Raw genomic sequence first — 25,100 nt, 5'->3', positions numbered from 1 at the left:
TGGACGTGGTTCGTGCCTTGAAGTTTTATTTGCAGGCAACCAAATATTTTCTCCAATCTTCTTCTTTGTTTGTTGTCTATGCTGGAAAGCGTAGAGGTCAAAAGGCTACGGCTACCTCTTTCCTTTTGGCTGAAAAGCATAATCCGTTTGGCTTATGAGACTGCTGGACAGCAGCCTCCTGAAAGAATTACAGCTCACTCCACTAGAGCGGTAGCTTCCACATGGGCTTTTAAAAATGCTTCTGTTGAACAGATTTGTAAAGCTGCGACTTGGTCTTCGCTTCATACCTTTTCCAAATTTTACAAATTTGATACTTTTGCTTCTTCAGAGGCTATTTTTGGGAGAGAGGTTTTGCAGGCAGTGGTGCCTTCCGTTTAGGTTCCTGTCTTGTCCCTCCCTTCATCCATGTCCTAAAGCTTTGGTATTGGTATCCCACAAGTTAGGATGAATCCGTGGGCTCTGTACATTTTGCAAAAGAAAACAAAATTTATGCTTGCCTGATAAATTTCTTTCTTTTGCGATGTACCGAGTCCACGGCCCGCCCTGTCTATTCAAGACAGATAGTATTTTTTTTTTTTTTTATGTAAACTTCAGTCACCTCTGCACCTTATAGTTTCTCCTTTTCTTCCTTGGCCTTCGGTCGAATAACTGGGGGGTGGAGTTAAGGGGGGAGCTATATAGACAGCTCTGCTGTGGTGCTCTCTTTGCTACTTCCTGTTAGGAAGGACAATATCCCACAAGTTAGGATGAATCCGTGGACTCGGTACATCGCAAAAGAAAGACATTTATCAGGTAAGCATACATTTTGTTTTTCTCCCCTTTAATGTGTTCCCAATGATCTGTTACCTCTTGAAGTTTATTACAGTGTTTTACAAATAATCTCCTTTTACCTTTATTTAGTAATTTGAAATAGTTGATTTTGCCTGTTGAAACTGCCACCTATACTGAAAATTTCAATACTGCAGTATTGGTTGTAGAAAAGCTATTTAAACGAGATAAGCAAAATAAATCAACCTCCCAAAAAGGGAATGAGTATGTGACAGACCAGACCATTTGAATGGGTGTTGCTGTAGCATTTTTGAATACAATTAAATCTTATCTACTGCATGCACATTGTCTCAATCAATTCATTGATTGTTTGAGAGAACTAAAAAAAATCCTCCTTTATTAAAGGGACAGTATACACCAGTGGCTGGTGAATTTTGAAGATGGTGGGGCGCTAGACCCCACCTCATGAGATAAAGCCCCACCCTCAGATGGCTCCGCCCACATCACTACAATATAGATATATATATAGATATATAGATATATAGATATAGAGATATATATAGATAGAGATATAGATATATATATATATATATATATATATATATATATATATATATATATATATATATATATATATATATATATATATATATATAATATATACATACATCACACAGAGAAAGTCCAGCACTCACTTACAAGCTCTCAGCTAAGATTAAAAACAAAACTGGAACAGTTAGTTACCGCATCTGGCCAAATGGGATAAGCCCAGGTACCAAGTCAAGGTCTCTTCCAAAACCTGAGTACCTAAACAGCCACCCAGTGCAAGCTCTTAATCCAAACAAATTGGGAACAAGTGAAGGGTGCACAGGCTTATGTAATCACACTAGACACAAAACACGGAAGGGGACTGCACTCTCAGACCGGACCGGGTACACATCCCATGACCCTGCAACATGCACAGCCTTGGGTGCACAATAGCACTCTCAGGAAGCTGCACGGTCCCAAGTGTCACAGGCAGTTAACCCCAGGCAGGTCTGGGTGCAAGGCCCATAGGGAAAATTACAAAACAAATTAATGCAGCACACAAAGTCCAGCACTTACAAGCTCTTAGCTAAGATTAAAAGCAAAAATGGAAGAGTTAGTTACCACATCTGGCCAAATGGGATAAGCCCAGGTACCTGGAGTTAACTGCCTGTGACTCTGGGGATAGCTCAGCTTCCTGAGAGTGCTATTGTGCACCCAGGGCTGTGCATGTTGCAGGGTCATGGGATGTGTACCCGGTCCGGTCCGAGAGTGCAGTCCCCTTCTGTGTTTTGTATATGTCTAGGGTGAATACATAAGCCTGTGCACCCTTCACTTGTTCCCAGTTTGTTTGGATTAAGAGCTTGCATTGTGTGGCTGTTTAGGGACTCAGGTTTTGGAAGAGACCTTGATGTGGTATCTGGGCTTATCCCATTTGGCCAGATGCGGTAACTAACTCTTCCATTTTTGCTTTTAATCTTAGCTGAGAGCTTGTGAGTGCTGGACTTTGTGTGTGCTGTATTAATTTGTTTTGTAATTTTACCTATGGGCCTTGCACGCAGACCTGTCTGTGGTTAACTGCCTGTGACTCTGGGGACAGTGCAGCTTTCTGAGAGTTTTATTGTGCACCCAGGGCTGTGCATGTAGCAGGGTCATGGGATGTGTACCCGGTCCGGTCTGAGAGTGCCAGCAGTAATGGTATTTCAGTAATTCCTAACTGTATTAGCCACTGCAAACTCTATTTAGAGTTGCTTCCAATTTCGATAATTTAGCAATGTTTATGCAAACAAACTATATGTTTTACCAACACTTAGATTCCCTACAAAGTAAATAAATAACTATCCTAACAAGCCCTGTTTAGATCACTCCACCAGAACCTGCGTCCATCCAAATAAGACCCATAGATCTCTAACCATTGCCAGAGATTGACAATTTGAGAGAACCATTCAGTCCCCATCACACAAAAACTGGGAGTTATTTATGTGCAGCTTTGTAAAGAAAAGCACAACAGGCTACAAATTAAGTTTTACAATCAATTTATGACGGGCCATGCATATCAAAGAATCAGTTCTAGACACTTTCAAGGTTAAGTTAACATGTTTCACAATAGGAATATGATAAACAATTATAGATATATCAAATAATATTTCTTTCTCAGTTGTCAGCTGTATACCCCCTTTGTACTTATATTAAAACACCTCTCTTAATTAAAATACATATTTGACAATTATACCTTAGTAATCATTTAGATTTAGAATATATATGGAATTGGATTTTATGTACCAGTCTTATTATAATAGTGGAAGTATATCAGCAGAATAAAATGTCATGCAAGTATAAAAAAGCTATGGCAAATATTAAAATATGAATCAGAACTATGCACTTCAGGGACCCAGTTAAATGTTTATCTATTAAAGGGACGTTCTAGTGTTCCATACAGGAGCTACAATGCTAAACACAGCTGTTGACTGTCCAGGTTGTGTCACTGCTGCAGTTGATTGGATAACTGGCAGGCGGTGTTTAGCACGTTTTTTATAAAGCCTACGGGTAAAACATGTCAGGGAAGTGGGGACGTTTATCCTTGTTTTAATTTGCAATAGTGGCAACTTGATGCATATTATACAAACCGTACCTTAATTTAATTATACTAGTAGACCCTTGTGGCTGACTATTTGTGTCTCCCCTTGATAAAAACAGCTGTGCATAGTATTCCCCTGCAGCTTACGATTTAACTGTGTGTACCAGAAATACTTATTGATTTCAATTTGATCGTAGAAGCAGGGAGTATTGTAACAAACTATTGGTGCAAAATGTGCGCCTATGTTTAACTATATAGCATTTCAGTGATATAAAGTCAATAGCCAGTATTCACTACAACTATGGGTGCACAAAGTGCGCCTGTATTTGATTAGACAGCAGTTTTGTGACCTATATTCACTAAACCTACATGTATTAAAATTGTGGGTGCAAAATTTGCGCTTTTATTTAAATATATAGCAACTTAGTGACTCTCATTCACAAACTAACATTTGTCTTGCAACGGGAATTTTACTTGCCTATATACTCTTAGACCAATAGTAATTAGACCAAACAGTGGAAACTACCTTACCTATTTTATACTACCAAATTGTAAATTGGGTTTTGATATCTCATTTGTGAGCTTTCTGTTTAATATCAGTTGTGATAGGTCACTGGGGGACCCCCTGGTACACTATTCTACTGGATAATAGTCCAGCCCATTCCTACTAGTATACATGGTCTAACACACAGTTAGCATATTTTGGCAATACTGCATCTTTTTGTCCACATTGTGGTTTTTAAGTATTTATTTTATTAAATTTAAAAAGTTTTAAGTTTTACCCTCTTCTTTTGGGGAATGATCTATTTCCGTCCACCTATTAGATATATTTAGCAGTGTTGTGAGTGCTAGTTAGTACACACTTTGCAAGTGTCTTTCACTTGAATTTCTCCCTAACAGTGTTCAGCAAATCTCTGCAGTACACAATCAGGACTTTATTTGTATTTAGCACACAGTTGTTTTAACTGCAGTCTTTTGCAGAACTCCTCCCTGATCGCAGCAGACCTGTTCATTATTAAAGCAGCCAAACAAACCCAGAAGTGACCCAGTAACCTCCTCCCCATTCCTGATATGCACCTTGCCCAGGCAGTGACAGGTGTCATCGGAGTCCTAGCCCTGAAATATTCCCTGTAACTGCACTGTGGCTGTCACTCATGTGTGTGCCCCTGGGCGGGTACCTGCCCGGCTGATCGGGTCCCCGGCTGAAGGTCACCCTAGGGCTGGTAACATTACCTGCAGTGGGTGTATGCTGAGCTACTCCTCAGTGTGCCCAGATAATTCCTCCAGCAGCTCTCAGACCCGGAAAATAAACTCAGCGCGCCTGTGTGCAGAAGAGGCTCCTACTCCTTGTTACCGGCTCCTATCTGTCACTACTGAGCTGGGACAGCAGCCAGCAGGGAGGGCTGGAGAGCCGTAGAGGACCCTGGGGGACATGAAGTTTTATTGCCAAATTTTGGAAGTCCTTGAGAGTCAGTGTGGGACATGTTAGTTTGATTCTTGAGCATACCTCCCAACATTTCAAAATTCAAAAGAGGGACACCCCCCCACCCCCACGGCAAAAAAATTTGTGGTGGGCGGGGCTTAAAAATCATAAGACCAAAGTAATATAAATAAAATTCTAAATAAAGTCATATTTTAATATACTTTGGCAGCAAATCAAACACAAGCTCAAACCACTGGTATGGCTATGTGAGCTATGTATTTAATTAGCCTTTGCAAAGACATTGCTAAATATTTTTATCTTAATTGGACATTTAATAATAAATTCTTTAAAACTGCTCTCTGCATTCACCATTAATATTCTACATTCTGGCCTTTAAAGTCAGCAAAAATGCACAGTAGCACACTACATAGCATACACTTACACATGCAGATGCACACACACTACATTGCATACACTTATACATGCAGATACACACACACTACATTGCATACACTTATACATGCAGATACACACACACACTACATTGCATACACTTATACATGCAGATACACACACACACACACTACATAGCATACACTTATACATGCAGATACACACACACTACATAGTATACACTTATACATGCAGATACACACACACACACACACATTACATAGCATACACTTATACATGCATACACAGACACTACATAATATACACTTATACATGCAGACACACACACACTACATAGCATACACTTATACATGCAGATACGCAGACACACACACACACACACTACATAGCATACACTTATACATGCAGATACACGCACACTACATAGCATACACTTATACATGCAGATACACGCACACTACATAGCATACACTTACACATGCAGAAACACGCACACTACATAGCATACACTTATACAGGCAGATACACACACACTACATAGCATACACTTATACAGGCAGATACACACACACACACTACATAGTATACACTTATACATGCAGATACACACACACACACATTACATAGCATACACTTATACATGCATACACAGACACTACATAATATACACTTATACATGCAGACACACACACACTACATAGCATACACTTATACATGCAGATACACACTTATACATACAGATACACACACACACACAGTTATGGATACAGATAGACACACACACTACATCATATATGGGTATCTGTAATTCATTGTATGGGGTTCTGTGGTTGGCAAGCACATTAGCTGGCAGTCTGCGGCTGCCACTGTTCATTACCCTGGTATTAGCACTGCTCATTGTATAAAACTGAAGGCATGCTACTATTATCATCAGGGTTTAGACATCATCACTACCAGAGTTAGGTTAGAGAGGTCACCATTACCCGTGGTCAGAGTGTTTACAGCCTTCTTACTCCTGCTTAACCCACACACCATTCCTTTTCCACAGGGAATCTAACAGGTATCTAACCCTGTGAGAGCAAAGCCAGCTCCTTCTGAGTATGGCCCCAATAGAATAAAAAAAATAAAATAAAAAAAAAAATATATTTCTTCTGTTAAGTGTGATCAGTCCACGGGTCATCATTACTTCTGGGATATTACTCCTCCCCAACAGGAAGTGCAAGAGGATTCACCCAGCAGAGCTGCATATAGCTCCTCCCCTCTACGTCACTCCCAGTCATTCTCTTGCACCCAACGACTAGATAGGAGGTGTGAGAGGACTATGGTGATTATACTTAGTTTTATATCTTCAATCAAAAGTTTGTTATTTTAAAATAGCACCGGAGTGTGTTATTATCTCTCTGGCAGAGTTTGAAGAAGAATCTACCAGAGTTTTTGTTATGATTTTAGCCGGAGTAGTTAAGATCATATTGCTGTTTCTCAGCCATCTGAGGAGAGGTAAACTTCAGATCAGGGGACAGCGGGCAGATGAATCTGCATAGAGGTATGTAGCAGTTTTTATTTTCTGACAATGGAATTGATGAGAAAATCCTGCCATACCGATATGTCATGTATGTATACTTTACACTTCAGTATTCTGGGGAATGGTACTTCACTAGAATTACACTGTAAGAAATACATAAAGCTGTTTAATAACTAGAGATTATGTTTAACGTTTTTGCTGGAATGTAAAATCGTTTTCATTTGCTGAGGTACTGAGTGAATAAATGTTTGGGCACTATTTTTCCACTTGGCAGTTGCTTAATCTGTTTTCTGACAGTTTCTGTTCTCCCTCACTGCTGTGTGTGAGGGGGAGGGGCCGTTTTTTGGCGCTTTTACTATGCATCAAATATTTCAGTCAGCAACTCATTGTATTCCCTGCATGATCCGGTTCATCTCTACAGAGCTCAGGGGTCTTCAAAACTTATTTTGAGGGAGGTAATTTCTCTCAGCAGAGCTGTGAGAATTATAGTTTGACTGAGATAAAAAACGTTTATTCTGTAATTTGTTTCCTGCTTTCAGAATTTGTTATCTTTGCTAATGGGATTAAACCTTTGCTAAAGTTGTGTTGTTTACAAGGATTGAGGCTATAACTGTTTCAATTTATTAATTTTCAACGGTCATAGATTTTCTGTGCTTCTTAAAGGCACAGTATGTTTTAATATTATTCTAATTGAATTGTATTTCCAAGTTGCAAGTTTATTTGCTAGTGTGTTAAACATGTCTGATTCAGAGGATGATACCTGTGTCATTTGTTGCAATGCCAAAGTGGAGCCCAATAGAAATTTATGTACTAACTGTATTGATGCTACTTTAAATAAAAATCAATCTGTACAAATTGAACAAATTTCACCAAACAACGAGGGGAGAGTTATGCCGACTAACTCGCCTCACGTGTCAGTACCTACATCTCCCGCTCAGAGGGAGGTGCGTGATATTGTAGCGCCGAGTACATCTGGGCGGCCATTACAAATCACATTACAGGATATGGCTACTGTTATGACTGAGGTTTTGGCTAAATTACCAGAACTAAGAGGTAAGCGTGATCACTCTGGGGTGAGAACAGAGTGCGCTGATAATTTTAGGGCCATGTCAGACACTGCGTCACAGGTGGCAGAACATGAGGACGGAGAACTTCATTCTGTGGGTGACGGTTCTGATCCAAACAGACTGGATTCAGATATTTCAAATTTTAAATTTAAACTGGAAAACCTCTGTGTATTACTAGGGGAGGTGTTAGCGGCTCTGAATGATTGTAACACAGTTGCAATACCAGAGAAAATGTGTAGGTTGGATAAATATTTTGCGGGTACCGACGAGTACTGAGGTTTTTCCTATACCTAAGAGACTTACTGAAATTGTTACTAAGGAGTGGGATAGACCCGGTGTGCCGTTCTCACCCCCTCCGATATTTAGAAAAATGTTTCCAATAGACGCCACCACAAGGGACTTATGGCAAACGGTCCCTAAGGTGGAGGGAGCAGTTTCTACCTTAGCTAAGCGTACCACTATCCCGGTGGAGGATAGCTGTGCTTTCTCAGATCCAATGGATAAAAAGTTAGAGGGTTACCTTAAGAAAATGTTTGTTCAACAAGGTTTTATATTGCAACCCCTTGCATGCATTGCGCCGATCACGGCTGCAGCGGCATTCTGGATTGAGTCTCTGGAAGAGAACATTGGTTCAGCTACTCTGGACGACATTACGGACAGGCTTAGAGTCCTTAAACTAGCTAATTCATTCATTTCGGAGGCCGTAGTACATCTTACTAAACTTACGGCGAAGAATTCAGGATTCGCCATTCAGGCACGCAGGGCGCTGTGGCTAAAATCCTGGTCAGCTGATGTTACTTCTAAGTCTAAATTGCTTAATATACCTTTCAAAGGGCAGACCTTATTCGGGCCCGGGTTGAAAGAGATTATCGCTGACCTTACAGGAGGTAAAGGCCATGCCCTGCCTCAGGACAAAGCCAAAGCCAAGACTAGACAGTCTAATTTTCGTTCCTTTCGTAATTTCAAAGCAGGAGCAGCATCAACTTCCTCTGCACCAAAACAGGAAGGAGCTGTTGCTCGCTACAGACAAGGCTGGAAACCTAACCAGTCCTGGAACAAGGGCAAGCAGACTAGGAAACCTGCTTCTGCCCCTAAAACAGCATGAATTGAGGGCCCCCGATCCGGGATCGGATCTAGTGGGGGGCAGACTTTCTCTCTTCGCCCAGGCTTGGGCAAGAGATGTTCAGGATCCCTGGGCGCTAGAGATAATATCTCAGGGATACCTTCTGGACTTCAAATACTCTCCTCCAAGAGAGAGATTTCATCTGTCAAGATTGTCAACAATCCAGACAAAGAAAGAGGCGTTTCTACGCTGCGTACAAGAGCTCTTGTTAATGGGAGTAATCCATCCAGTTCCACGATCAGAACAGGGACAGGGGTTTTACTCAAATCTGTTTGTGGTTCCCAAAAAAGAGGGAACTTTCAGACCAATCCTGGACTTAAAGATCCTAAACAAATTCCTAAGAGTTCCATCGTTCAAGATGGAGACTATTCGGACAATTTTACCTATGATCCAAGAAGGTCAGTACATGACCACTGTAGATTTAAAAGATGCTTACCTTCACATACCGATTCACAAAGATCATTATCGGTACCTAAGGTTTGCCTTCCTAGACAGGCATTACCAGTTTGTGGCTCTTCCATTCGGATTGGCTACAGCTCCAAGAATCTTCACAAAGGTTCTGGGTGCTCTTCTGGCGGTACTAAGACCGCGGGGAATCTCGGTAGCTCCATACCTAGACGACATTCTGATACAAGCTTCAAGCTTTCAAACTGCCAAGTCTCATACAGAGTTAGTGCTGGCATTTCTAAGGTCACATGGATGGAAGGTGAACGAAAAGAAAAGTTCACTCGTTCCACTCACAAGAGTTCCCTTCCTGGGGACTCTTATAGATTCTGTAGAAATGAAGATTTACCTGACAGAGGACAGGCTAACAAGACTTCAAAGTGCTTGCCGCACCCTTCATTCCATTCAACACCCGTCAGTGGCTCAATGCATGGAGGTAATCTGCTTAATGGTAGCGGCAATGGACATAGTACCCTTTGCACGCTTACACCTCAGACCACTGCAACTGTGCATGCTAAGTCAGTGGAATGGGGATTACTCAGACTTATCCCCTTCTCTGAATCTGGATCAAGAGACCAGAAATTCTCTTCTATGGTGGCTTTCTCGGCCACATCTGTCCAGGGGGATGCCATTCAGCAGACCAGACTGGACAATTGTAACAACAGACGCCAGCCTTCTAGGTTGGGGTGCCGTCTGGAATTCTCTGAAGGCTCAGGGACAATGGAGTCAGGAGGAGAGTCTCCTGCCAATAAACATTCTGGAATTGAGAGCAGTTCTCAATGCCCTCCTGGCTTGGCCCCAGTTGACAACTCGGGGGTTCATCAGGTTTCAGTCGGACAACATCACGACTGTAGCTTACATCAACCATCAGGGAGGGACAAGAAGCTCCCTAGCTATGATGGAAGTATCAAAGATAATTCGCTGGGCAGAGTCTCACTCTTGCCACCTGTCAGCAATCCACATCCCGGGAGTGGAGAACTGGGAGGCGGATTTCTTAAGTCGTCAGACTTTTCATCCGGGGGAGTGGGAACTTCATCCGGAGGTCTTTGCCCAAATACTTCGACGTTGGGGCAAACCAGAGATAGATCTCATGGCGTCTCGACAGAACGCCAAGCTTCCTCGTTACGGGTCCAGATCCAGGGATCCAGGAGCAGTCCTGATAGATGCTCTGACAGCACCTTGGGACTTCAGGATGGCTTACGTGTTTCCACCCTTCCCGTTGCTTCCTCGATTGATTGCCAGAATCAAACAAGAGAGAGAGCATCAGTGATTCTAATAGCACCTGCGTGGCCACGCAGGACTTGGTATGCAGACCTGGTGGACATGTCATCCTGTCCACCTTGGTCTCTACCTCTGAAACAGGACCTTCTGATACAGGGTCCCTTCAAACATCAAAATCTAACTTCTCTGAAGCTGACTGCTTGGAAATTGAACGCTTGATTTTATCAAGACGTGGGTTTTCTGAGTCAGTTATTGATACCTTAATACAGGCTAGGAAACCTGTTACCAGAAAGATTTACCATAAGATATGGCGTAAATACCTATATTGGTGTGAATCCAAAGGTTACTCTTGGAGTAAGGTTAGGATTCCTAGGATATTGTCTTTTCTACAAGAAGGTTTAGAAAAGGGTTTATCTGCTAGTTCTTTAAAGGGACAGATCTCAGCTCTGTCCATTCTGTTACACAAACGTCTGTCAGAAGTTCCTGACGTCCAGGCTTTTTGTCAGGCTTTGGCCAGGATTAAGCCTGTGTTTAAAACTGTTGCTCCACCATGGAGTTTAAACCTTGTTATTAATGTTTTACAGGGCGTTCCGTTTGAACCCCTTCATTCCATTGATATAAAGTTGTTATCTTGGAAAGTTCTATTTTTAATGGCTATTTCCTCGGCTCGAAGAGTCTCTGAATTATCAGCCTTACATTGTGATTCTCCTTATTTGATTTTTCATTCGGATAAGGTAGTCCTGCGTACTAAACCTGGGTTCTTACCTAAGGTAGTTACTAACAGGAATATCAATCAAGAGATTGTTGTTCCTTCTTTATGCCCAAATCCTTCTTCAAAGAAGGAACGTCTACTGCACAACCTGGATGTAGTCCGTGCTCTAAAATTTTTCTTACAGGCAACTAAGGAATTTCGACAAACGTCTTCTCTGTTTGTCATTTACTCTGGGCAGAGGAGAGGTCAAAAAGCTTCCGCTACCTCTCTTTCTTTTTGGCTTCGTAGCATAATTCGTTTAGCTTATGAGACTGCTGGACAGCAGCCTCCTGAAAGAATTACAGCTCATTCTACTAGAGCTGTGGCTTCCACTTGGGCCTTCAAGAATGAGGCCTCTGTTGAACAGATTTGCAAGGCTGCAACTTGGTCTTCGCTTCATACTTTTTCCAAATTTTACAAATTTGACACTTTTGCTTCATCGGAGGCTATTTTTGGGAGAAAGGTTCTTCAGGCAGTGGTTCCTTCTGTATAAAGAGCCTGCCTATCCCTCCCGTCATCCGTGTACTTTTGCTTTGGTATTGGTATCCCAGAAGTAATGATGACCCGTGGACTGATCACACTTAACAGAAGAAAACATAATTTATGCTTACCTGATAAATTCCTTTCTTCTGTAGTGTGATCAGTCCACGGCCCGCCCTGTTTTTAAGGCAGGTAAATATTTTTTAATTTATACTCCAGTCACCACTTCACCCTTGGCTTTTCCTTTCTCGTTGGTCCTTGGTCGAATGACTGGGAGTGACGTAGAGGGGAGGAGCTATATGCAGCTCTGCTGGGTGAATCCTCTTGCACTTCCTGTTGGGGAGGAGTAATATCCCAGAAGTAATGATGACCCGTGGACTGATCACACTACAGAAGAAAGGAATTTATCAGGTAAGCATAAATTATGTTTTTAATGCCTGGGGCAAATCGGGACAGATGGCTAGAAACCCGGGACAGGGGGATAGACCCCTAAAATCGGGACTGTCCCGGTATGTTCTTGAGTGCTTAAAAACTATTTTATTAGACTGTGAGTCTATTTGGAAAAAAAAAGATTATTAGATTGCCATAAAATTTCACTGTGCCGTTCTCAAACTTTGAGAAGGGCATAGTAAAATTTCATGGCATTCATTTTTAATCTTTTTTTTTTTTCCCTTTCCCAATTACGCTCACAGTCTAATAAAGTATTTTTTATGCAAACCTTGTATTTTATAATGAGTGCACTAGACTAGAGAGAGACATAAAAATAATACACACCTTGCAGCTCCTGGAACTCTGGGCTGTCTAATGTAGCCAGGCTTCTTCAACAGTCATAGATTGGCTCTCGCACGATACCAGCTCTACAATCGGCGATAGAGATGGGAGTGTGACCGCAGGGCAGCCAGCTGAGCTCGGCTATGTGAGGATGGTTCACTAAAACAGCACCTCGACCATGATGTGCACAAAAGGAGCAGCAAGTGTCCAAGAAGCTGCATTCTGTATACTCCCGCAGACAGTGCACTAATAGCAATAGCGCTACTCATGTGTCTGGTACACTGAGTCTGTATCGTGCCACTGTGTAACCAACCAGCGTATTACAAAACCCCACCCCCTATGCTGTCAGCCAATGAGCCCTTTTTTTTCTTAAGGACGTCTGTGCTAGTCCGTCTGTACTTACATCCGTGTGTAAACTGAATTGGTCACGTGACAAACGTCTAATAGGAACAGTCTAAGCTTACGTGAAGTGCTCTGAATCAGGACAGATGTTAAAAACGCCCTGCCTTAGATTCTTTTCTGTTGGATTCTGATCTAATAAACGATTCTTTTATTATGACATTTTATGTTTAAATGTAATGTTTAGTTTAAACATACCCTCACCAACCTACCTCCCTTATTAGCCTGCTTGTCCCACTTTACAATTGTATTTTATTTAAAATGACATTTTGTTTATTTTCAGCCCAAATATTTATGGGGTGCGCTGCTCCTGCCGTCCCAATGAAGGAGCCCCCACTGGTATACACCAATTTTCATATAACTGCATATTAACAGACACTACTATAAAGAATAATATGCACAGATACTGATCTAAAAATCCAGTATAAAACCTTTTAAAAACTTACTCCCAGTTTAGCAGTGTTGAAAGGGTTAGGCTGGGGCATCCACTGAAATGGGATGGAAAGCAAAAAGACCCCCCCCCCATTGCTCTGCATATGAAAAGACCTTTTACACAAACAGGTGCAAGCTGGAGTAGGTAGACAACAGTCTACGTCTAAAACTTTGGGGCTTGGTTAGGAGTCTGAAAATCAGCACAATGTTATTTAAAAATAAGCAAAACTGTACATTTTTACAAAAAACAAACCCTGTATGGGCTATATAAAGGATCATCTACAAAACCATGAATGCAAAGAAAAATCTAGTATACAATGTTCTTTTAACGGTGACACTAAAGCGTTAATATTATATAGTGATACATACTGATCCTGGTGAGCTGTCTGGAGGGATTAAGGAATCCTGTGATGTCTGATGACTGTCTGAATGACAAAGAATTCTTGTGGTGATATTAAATAGTAGAATTCTTCAACTATAATGAGAAAAGAAAACCCTTAAAGGGACAGTCAACACCAGAATGTTTAAAAAGATAGATAATCCCTTTATTATCCATTCCCCAGTTTTGCATAACGAACACAGTTATAATAAAACATGTTTTACCATCTAAGCCTCTGCAGACTGCCCCCTTATTTCAGTTAATTTGACAGACTTGCATTTTAGCCAATCAGTGCTCACTCCTCGGTAAATTCACGTGTGTGAGCTCAATGTTATCTATATGAAACACATAAACCAATACCCTCTAGTAGTGAAAAACTGTCAAAATGCTTTCAGATTAGAGACGGCCTTCAAAAAATTAGCATATGAACCTCCTAGGTTTAGCTTTCAAATAAGAAAACAAAGAGAACAAAGCAAAATTGGTGATAAAAATAAATTGGAAAGTTGTTTAAAATTACATGCCCTGCTTGAATCATGACTTGACTGTCCCTTTAAGAATTCATGCACTATTTATTATCAAAGTTATTTAGTGGAATAAGCTTATATTTGTCATGTATTTATTAACATTGGAAATTGTCAGATTCTTGGGGTTATTTGTAAGACGTATCCACAATATTTAAATGTCCTATAAAGTGAAAGTTTTAATATCCATTGTTTTATTTTAATGTAACCAAACACACAATTATGCATTATAATTGACAAAAAATGCATAATCTCCCGTACTATTTCCCCTGTACTCAATATGTTTACCCATAATGACTGTTATACCCCTGCATTGGTTAAAAACAGACAGCTGATAATATTATCCAGTTTTGCTATTTAATGATTTAGTTGTAGATATCTATCTTTTTTTTAATTTATTTTTTTACATGCTTTAAAGGGACATAAAAGTGATCAGGAGACCAGTTAAGATCCATATGAGGCGTACGGATTGCAACTAGAAAGCACTGGGTTACTGTGCATAAGGTCCTGTCCCCTTGCCACCATTTCCATGACACCTTTTTTTTTTTTACACAGTATACACACAAAATCAGCCTTGTGTGGCTATATATATGTAAATAATTTCTATAGATAATGTATTTTTCTAGCGGATATATAGGTGCTTCTATATCAAGGGTATACAGTATCTGCTATATGCTCTGCTGTACTGGTTGCTGTGCCCATGATTGGAGCGTGATATTCGATCATTAGAAAGGAACACCACATTTTGCCATCTAGCCACTACTTTCTGGTCAACACAAAACTATTTAGTTTGCTTAAAGGGACAGTTAACTCAAAAAATGTTTTTGTTTAAAAAGATGGATAATCCCTTTATTACACATTCCCCAGTTTTGCACAACCAACACAGTTATATTAAAGGGACATACAATCCATTTTTTTTCTTTCATGATTTAGATAGAACATAACATTTTAAACAACTTTCTAATTTACTTCTATTATCAAATTTTCTTAGTTTTCTTGTTATACTTTGTGGAAATGCAGAAATGTAAGTTCAAGAGGGTGCACGTGTCTGCAGCACTATATAGTAGCAGTTTTGCAACAATGTTATAAATTAGCAGGGGCACTAGATGGCAGCACTATTTCTTTCATGTAATTAACAAGAGTCCATGAGCTAGTGACGTATGGGATATACATTCCTACCAGGAGGGGCAAAGTTTCCCAAACCTTAAAATGCCTATAAATACACCCCTCACCACACCCACAAATCAGTTTTTACAAACTTTGCCTCCAAGGGAGGTGGTGAAGTAAGTTTGTGCTAGATTCTACGTTGATATGCGCTCCGCAGCAAGTTGGAGCCCGGTTTTCCTCTCAGCGTGCAGTGAATGTCAGAGGGATGTGAGGAGAGTATTGCCTATTGAATGCAGTGATCTCCTTCTACGGGGTCTATTTCATAAGGTTCTCTGTTATCGGTCGTAGAGATTCATCTCTTACCTCCCTTTTCAGATCGACGATATACTCTTATATTTACCATTTCCTCTACTGATTCTCGTTTCAGTACTGGTTTGGCTTTCTACAAACATGTAGATGAGTGTCCTGGGGTAAGTAAGTCTTATTTTCTGTGACACTCTAAGCTATGGTTGGGCACTTTATTTATAAAGTTCTAAATATATGTATTCAAACATTTATTTGCCTTGACTCAGAATGTTCAACTTTCCTTATTTCCAGACAGTCAGTTTCATATTTGGGATTATGCTTTAATTATCATATTTTTCTTACCTCAAAAATTTGACTTTTTTCCCTGTGGGCTGTTAGGCTCGCGGGGGCTGAAAATGCTTCATTTTATTGCGTCATTCTTGGCGCGGACTTTTTTGGCGCAAAAATTCATTCCGTTTCCGGCGTCATACGTGTCGCCGGAAGTTGCGTCATTTTTTTGACGTTATTTTGCGCCAAAAATGTCGGCGTTCCGGATGTGGCGTCATTTTTGGCGCCAAAAGCATTTAGGCGCCAAATAATGTGGGCGTCTTATTTGGCGCCAAAAAATATGGGCGTCGCTTTTGTCTCCACATTATTTCAGTCTCATTTTTCATTTGCTTCTGGTTGCTAGAAGCTTGATGTTTGGCATTTTTTTTCCCATTCCTGAAACTGTCTTATAAGGAATTTGATCTATTTTGCTTTATATGTTGTTTTTTCTCTTACATATTGCAAGATGTCTCACGTTGCATCTGAGCCAGAAGATACTACAGGAAAACCTCTGCCTGCTGGATCTACCAAAGCTAAGTGTATCTGCTGTAAACTTTTGGTAGCTATTCCTCCAGCTGTTGTTTGTATTAAATGTCATGACAAACTTGTTAATGCAGATAATATTTCCTTTAGTGATGTACCATTGCCTGTTGCAGTTCCCTCAACATCTAAGGTGCAGAATGTTCCTGATAACATAAGAGATTTTGTTTCTGAATCCATAAAGAAGGCTTTGTCTGTTATTTCTCCTTCTAGTAAAAAGTCTTTAAAATCTTCTCTCTCTACAGATGAATTTTTAAATGAACACCATCATTCTGATTCTTTGGACTCTTCTGGTTCAGAGGATTCTGTCTCAGAGATTGATGCTGATAAATCTTCATATTTATTTAAGATGGAATTTATTCGCTCTTTACTTAAAGAAGTACTAATTGCTTTAGAAATAGAGGATTCTAGTCCTCTTGATACTAATTCTATACGTTTGGATAAGGTTTTTAAAGCTCCTGCGGTTATTCCAGAAGTCTTTCCTGTTCCTAATGCTATTTCTGCAGTAATTGCTAAGGAATGGGATAGATTGGGTAATTCATTTACTCCTTCTAAACGTATCAGATGGTACCTCGTTTAAGGATCCTTTAGATAGAAAAATTGAATCTTTTCTAAGAAAAGCTTATCTATGTTCAGGTAATCTTCTTAGACCTGCTATATCATTGGCTGATGTTGCTGCAGCTTCAACTTTTTGGTTGGAAACTCTAGCGCAACAAGTAACAAATCGTGATTCTCATGATATTATTATTCTTCTCCAGCATGCTAATAATTTCATCTGTGATGCCATTTTTGATATTATTAGAGTTGATGTTAGATTTATGTCTCTGGCTATCTTAGCCAGAAGAGCTTTATGGCTTAAGACTTGGAATGCTGATATGGCTTCTAAATCAACTCTACTTTCCATTTCTTTCCAGGGAAACAAATTATTTGGTTCTCAGTTGGATTCTATTATTTCAACTGTTACTGGTGGGAAAGGAACTTTTTTACCACAGGATAAAAAGTCTAAAGGTAAAAACAGGGCTAACAATCGTTTTCGTTCCTTTCGTTTCAACAAAGAACAAAAGCCTGATCCTTCGTCCTCAGGAGCAGTTTCAGTTTGGAAACCATCTCCAGTCTGGAATAAATCCAAGCCTGCTAGAAAGGCAAAGCCTGCTTCTAAGTTCACATGAAGGTACGGCCCTCATTCCAGTTCAGCTGGTAGGGGGCAGGTTACGTTTTTTCATAGAAATTTGGATCAGTTCTGTTCACAATCTTTGGATTCAGAACATTGTTTCAGAAGGGTACAGAATTGGTTTCAAGATGAGACCTCCTGCAAAGAGATTTTTTCTTTCCCATGTCCCAGTAAATCCAGTGAAAGCTCAAGCATTTCTGAATTGTGTTTCAGATCTAGAGTTGGCTGGAGTAATTATGCCAGTTCCAGTTCCGGAACAGGGGATGGGGTTTTATTCAAATCTCTTCATTGTACCAAAGAAGGAGAATTCCTTCAGACCAGTTCTGGATCTAAAATTATTGAATCGTTATGTAAGGATACCAACGTTCAAGATGGTAACTGTAAGGACTATATTGCCTTTTGTTCAGCAAGGGAATTATATGTCCACAATAGATTTACAGGATGCATATCTGCATATTCCGATTCATCCAGATCATTATCAGTTCCTGAGATTCTCTTTTCTAGACAAGCATTACCAATTTGTGGCTCTACCGTTTGGCTTTGCTACAGCTCCAAGAATTTTCACAAAGATTCTCGGTGCCCTTCTGTCTGTAATCAGAGAACAGGGTATTGTGGTATTTCCTTATTTGGACGATATCTTGGTACTTGCTCCGTCTTTACATTTAGCAGAGTCTCATACGAATCGACTTGTGTTGTTTCTTCAAGATCATGGTTGGAGGATCAATTTACCAAAAAGTTCTTTGATTCCTCAAACAAGGGTAACCTTTCTGGGTTTCCAGATAGATTCAGTGTCCATGACTTTGTCTTTAACAGACAAGAGACGTCTAAAATTGATTACAGCCTGTCGAAACCTTCAGTCTCAATCATTCTCTTCGGTAGCCTTATGCATGGAAATTCTAGGTCTTATGACTGCTGCATCGGACGCGATCCCCTTTGCTCGTTTTTCACATGCGACCTCTTCAGCTCTGTATGCTGAACCAATGGTGCAGGGATTACACGAAGATATATCAATTAATATCTTTAAAACCGATTGTTCGGCACTCTCTAACGTGGTGGACAGATCACCATCGTTTAATTCAGGGGGCTTCTTTTGTTCTTCCGACCTGGACTGTAATTTCAACAGATGCAAGTCTCACAGGTTGGGGAGCTGTGTGGGGATCTCTGACGGCACAAGGAGTTTGGGAATCTCAGGAGGTGAGATTACCGATCAATATCTTGGAACTCCGTGCAGTTTTCAGAGCTCTTCAGTTTTGGCCTCTTCTGAAGAGAGAATCGTTCATTTGTTTTCAGACAGACAATGTCACAACTGTGGCATACATCAATCATCAAGGAGGGACTCACAGTCCTCTGGCTATGAAAGAAGTATCTCGAATTTTGGTTTGGGCGGAATCCAGCTCCTGTCTAATCTCTGCGGTTCATATCCCAGGTGTAGACAATTGGGAAGCGGATTATCTCAGTTGCCAAACGTTGCATCCGGGCGAATGGTCTCTTCACCCAGAGGTATTTCTTCAGATTGTTCAAATGTGGGGGCTCCCAGAGATAGATCTGATGGCCTCTCATCTAAACAAGAAACTTCCCAGGTATCTGTCCAGATCCCGGGATCCTCAGGCGGAGGCAGTGGATGCATTATCACTTCCTTGGAAGTATCATCCTGCCTATATCTTTCCGCCTCTAGTTCTTCTTCCAAGAGTAATCTCCAAGATTCTGAGGGAATGCTCGTTTGTTCTGCTAATAGCTCCGGCATGGCCTCACAGGTTTTGGTATGCGGATCTTGTCCGGATGGCATCTTGCCAACCATGGACTCTTCCGTTAAGACCAGACCTTCTGTCTCAAGGTCCTTTTTTCCATCCGGATCTGAAATCCTTAAATTTAAAGGTATGGAGATTGAACGCTTGATTCTTGGTCATAGAGGTTTCTCTGACTCCGTGATTAATACTATGTTACAGGCTCGTAAATCTGTATCTCGAGAGATATATTATAGAGTCTGGAAGACTTATATTTCTTGGTGTCTTTCTCATCATTTTTCTTGGCATTCTTTTAGAATACCGAGAATTTTACAGTTTCTTCAGGATGGTTTAGATAAGGGTTTGTCCGCGAGTTCTTTGAAAGGACAAATCTCCGCTCTTTCTGTTCTTTTTCACAGAAAGATTGCTATTCTTCCTGATATTCATTGTTTTGTACAAGCTTTGGTTCGTATAAAACCTGTCATTAAGTCAATTTCTCCTCCATGGAGTTTGAATTTGGTTTTGGGAGCTCTTCAAGCTCCTCCGTTTGAACCTATGCATTCATTGGACATTAAATTACTTTCTTGGAAAGTTTTGTTCCTTTTGGCCATCTCTTCTGCTAGAAGAGTTTCTGAATTATCTGCTCTTTCGTGTGAGTCTCCTTTTCTGATTTTTCATCAGGATAAGGCGGTGTTGCGAACTTCTTTTGAATTTTTACCTAAAGTTGTGAATTCCAACAACATTAGTAGAGAAATTGTGGTTCCTTCATTATGTCCTAATCCTAAGAATTCTAAGGAGAAATCATTGCATTCTTTGCATACTTTTACTAAATTCTACCATTTTGATGTATTTTCTTCTTCTGAAGCAGTTTTTGGTAGAAAAGTTCTTCAGGCAGCGGTTTCAGTTTGAATCTTCTGCTTATGTTTTTTGTTAAACTTTATTTTGGGTGTGGATTATTTTCAGCAGGAATTGGCTGTCTTTATTTTATCCCTCCCTCTCTAGTGACTCTTGTGTGGAAAGATCCACATCTTGGGTAGTCATTATCCCATACGTCACTAGCTCATGGACTCTTGTTAATTACATGAAAGAAAACATAATTTATGTAAGAACTTACCTGATAAATTCATTTCTTTCATATTAACAAGAGTCCATGAGGCCCACCCTTTTTTGTGGTGGTTATGATTTTTTTGTATAAAGCACAATTATTCCAATTCCTTATTTTATATGCTTCGCACTTTTTTTCTTATCACCCCACTTCTTGGCTATTCGTTAAACTGATTTGTGGGTGTGGTGAGGGGTGTATTTATAGGCATTTTAAGGTTTGGGAAACTTTGCCCCTCCTGGTAGGAATGTATATCCCATACGTCACTAGCTCATGGACTCTTGTTAATATGAAAGAAATGAATTTATCAGGTAAGTTCTTACATAAATTATGTTTTCCGGTCGTCTAGGGCTTCAGGCATGTGCACGCTACCTACCTCGGTATCTCTTCAACAAAGAATAACATGAGAATGAAAAAAATTGATAATAGAAGTAAATTGGAAACTTTTTACAAATTGTGTCCTTTATCTGAATCATGAAATTTTTTTGGGTTTAATGTCCCTTTAATATACTTTTTATGTCTGTGATTACCTTGTATCTAAGCCTCTACTGACAACCCCTGATCACATGGCTATTTATTACCTATTGACTTGCATTTTAGCCAATTAATGCTGTGTTATGCACAACCCATGGGCATGAGCACAATGTTATCTATATGGCCCACATGAACTAGCAGTCTCCTGTTGTGAAAAGCTAATAAAAAAAGCATGTGATAATAGGTTGGGTGTAGTGGCCTAGAAACAGGCAGAAATTTAGAGTTTTAAATGTTTTAAAGTATATTAATATTACAATGTTGATTGTGCAAATCTGGGGAATGGGTAGTAAAGGCGTTATTTATCTTTTTAAACAATAACAATTTTGGTGTTGACTGTCCCTTTAAGGGGAGGAGTGTGAACTGCAGTGGCTTGCAGTGGGCCCCACAGTGTAAAAACCATAAGCTGTGTACTGGTGTTTTGCCTTTAGCAATTCAAACTACTTTTATATCTTTGAAATAAACTGGCAGTCTGGATCTCTTGTTCACAAAGGGTTTATAAGTCATTGTTGACTCTGCATGCAATTAAATAAACATTTTTATTTCTGGATTTAAAAATCAATACATATTCTTCTCATCTTCTTTATACTTTAGTCTCCAAGTTATCAGAGCAAGAAGAAACGCTGCAAACAACTTAAGAACAAATTAAACCACATCAAGAAAATGGTCAGCGACTATGATCTTAACAAATAATGGATTTTGTACAAAGCATCTCATCGGTCATTAAGTTCTGTGTCACCGTATCGTGCCTTGAAATTGGGGAGATTAACTCTTTACAAGTAAAAGGATTAGAATGTCAGATATGTTCAGCGACTGACCACCTGGGATCTAATTTACATTTTGCTATTGCAGAAATGTTAACTTAGTGTTGTAACTTTTGTATATAAAATGTGTACTAATTTTTTTTTCTTTTTACTTTGTACATATAAAATAACGACTTTTATATGCAATATATATATATGGTGTATGAGAGTGTCCACTTTCTATTCTTACTCCATATCAAAGCAATATATGCTTAAAAGACCATTCTAGTGCACAAATCACATGCTCTAATTCGTTACACAACCTGTTTAACCTACGCAAGGAGGTAAATTGTACTGCTCGGGAGCCACAGAGAACTGCTGGTACCGAGTGGAAACTGACCCGGACACAATTGTGACCCAGCTGCGGAACTGCATCTGCTTATTGGGTCAGCAGCATTTTATGTTTAGCCTCAGCGTTCTCTGTGGCTCTAGAGCAGTACTTTAACTGTGTGTAACCCATTGCTGTAATGATGTCATATTGTTCACCAGAATAGGCCTTAAATATTTCCATTAGCATGCTAATATATATATATATTTGTTATTACGTTTAACTACAGACATCTGATGCAGTTTCTGCTAGTCATTTTGAATGTCTATATTAGATTTTTTTTTTTAGGCAATGCTTTTGAACACTGAATATTTTTTTGCATGACTAAAACATTCTTGATTTTGGCCCCATGTCTTCTATAGTTAACATTATATAACTTTGGTACTAAAACAAATGACATATTCAGTGTTCCATATAACAATGCTAGCAGAGCAAGGATAGGTTGTTGCAGCCCTTTTCTTAAACCCACATTGTGTGCAGTAATGAGATACATACATACATACATACATACATACATACATACATACACACACGCACAATTCCTTTAAAAGATTAAGTGTTTTGTTGCTCCAAGGTGAACTGTTCACTGTTGCCTTTTTTTTTGTTTTGTATACATACCTAGGTATTAATAAAATATATAACCCATTTGATTATACAGTGAAATTACGCATGCATACTATGCTTTTCATATGATTTATTATCTAAGAAAATCTATCTATAGAATATTTATTAATTTTGAGAAACTATGTACTTTTTTTTTAATTCTGATTAGAGTATTTTTTTGCACCCTGCAGAACTGTTGCTGGAGATTCTAATCAATGTATTGGCTGCTTGTTTAACCCATTTACTGCCACTGTCTTGTAGCAGTTAATGGTTAAATATACAGTTTTTAATTAATATGGATAAACTGGCGTTGCACATTTTATATCCTCTGGTAAGAATAAAGTGCTACATAGAGCAGAGAATTCAGGCCTGAAAAACAAAAATCTTTGGTATTATTACACAAATGGGGGTAAACTGTAATTTCTATGGTAAGGAATACCCAGTATTGAATGTGTGCTGCTGGTCACTGGATAGAAACATGCAAAAGTCTATGCACAGGAGGCCTATTGAGATGGATTTCTGTAGAAAAATGTGTCCTTGGGAAATTTTTAAATGGAACTTAGCAGCATGTGTTACATAGTTATTCAAGGTCTTTCATTAGTACTGAAGCAATATAAAATATACTTATGTCCATGGTCTTGCAATACGTTATTAGCCTCTTTTGTGCATCATTTTATCATTTGTAAATATCCCTTTAAGCAAATAACTGGTGCACAGTCATACCTAATTGCAAACGTTAAGCAACTTATATTTTTAAAATGTAATTATTAAGAAGTGTGTGTGTGTATAAAATCTGCAAATGTCTGAGGTTTAGTGCTCAATTTCACATACATTCCTCTGTTATGTGGAATGTCCTTCACACCAGGTCCGAGGGACACAGGTGCAAATCCTTTATCAGATTTGCTGGTATAAATCAAATATCTACAAAAAATGTAAATGCACATTTGTTTGAAATGTATTTTTTTTTTTTAAATAAACTGTTGTTCTGCAATGTTTATTTGCGATGTATTTATTTTAGTTGTTGTAAAATATTAGGTTACTTAACTTTCAAAAGTGATATTAATGGTACCTCTAAAGTGTTACAAAGTCTGATCTGATCTCACTAGCTCTAGAACTGCTTCTTTTAAGGCATGGTCTTTTTTTTTTTTTATCAATTATGTGAAACTGCGTGGAACAAAAGTTACATGTACCAGGTTACATGTACCAGGTCACACTACTACTTTTGTTTTTGTTTCCCCTCTCCTATCAAGTGACACTGTGGTACAGACCGTTAAGTGATGCATTCTCCCATTGGCAATCACCGCAGCATGATTTAAGACAATGGGCATTGTGATTGGTTGCTGCTAGAAAATGTAAGCACAAGCAGAAGTGCATAGAGAGGATGATAGCCCTTTTGATGGCCTTGGGGATGTTAAAAGGGACAGGATTTAACAGATATTAGATGTGGCTGAGGAACACTGCAAATGGTCCAAATCAATTTTGGGATTAAACTCGCAATATTTGAGAGCACAAATAGTTGACACTATCAAACCTCTTTGTTGGTTCACCCTTGTGCACCACTAGTTATTACCATTGAACATTTCTCTTGTGTGAGTGCGGGTTTGAATTAGGCAATTTACATTTTTCCCACGTGTATGTATAAACTAGGGTTGGGCGATTTTAAAAAAACAAAAAACGCAATTGCGATTTTAATCACGATTTTCTTATAAATTACTATAACACCTTAATTTTGCACACGTGACGGGTCTCCCTCTCTGAGCAGTCAGCGTTCCTGGGATAGTCCCAGGGAGGAGGGGCGGGTGTCTTTCGGGTAAGTATGTTTTCATTACTTAAGATACTCTCAGCTATGGTTTGGCACTTTAGGTATTAATATAAAGTTCTAAATATATGTATTGTACTTATATTTGCGATGAGTCAGGTTTATGTATATTTCCTTTTGCAGACTATTCAGTTTCATATTTGAGAAAAAACATTTAGGAAAATGTTTTTCTTACCTGGGGTTTTTTTTTTTTTTTTTTCTCAAATTGACTGCTTTTACATGAAATTTTCGCAGACAAAATTAGGCTCGCGAGGCACAAATTGCTGATGTTTATTGCGTCATTCTTGGCACGAGAATTTTTTTAGTTGACGCCAAGTTCCTTGCACAAGGTTTCGTCTACAATGACGCGAGTGTCATTTCCGGATGTTGTTTCATTATTTAAAACCCCATTCCTATGTGCCTCTTGCCTTTTTCTATGTCAAAGGGCTATGCTGTTTGCATTT

General features: G+C 39.4%; 1 protein-coding gene across 1 annotated transcript in view; it reads left to right on the top strand.

Annotated features, from left to right (window-relative positions):
- OCLN (occludin) overlaps nt 1-23,833 on the top strand; it is a 75,549-nt gene extending 51,716 nt beyond the window's left edge. The window contains 1 exon segment of the mRNA XM_053701447.1: nt 21,707-23,833. Within this exon segment, the coding sequence (XP_053557422.1) occupies nt 21,707-21,797 (91 nt within the window). The 3' untranslated portion in view covers nt 21,798-23,833.
- The last annotated feature ends 1,267 nt before the right edge of the window (nt 23,834-25,100 follow it).

This window comes from Bombina bombina, chromosome 2 (assembly GCF_027579735.1).
Source record: "Bombina bombina isolate aBomBom1 chromosome 2, aBomBom1.pri, whole genome shotgun sequence".
NCBI lineage: Eukaryota > Metazoa > Chordata > Amphibia > Anura > Bombinatoridae > Bombina > Bombina bombina.
The sequence above is the reverse complement of the archived record's forward strand: the minus strand, read 5'-3'. Positions and strand labels throughout refer to the sequence as shown.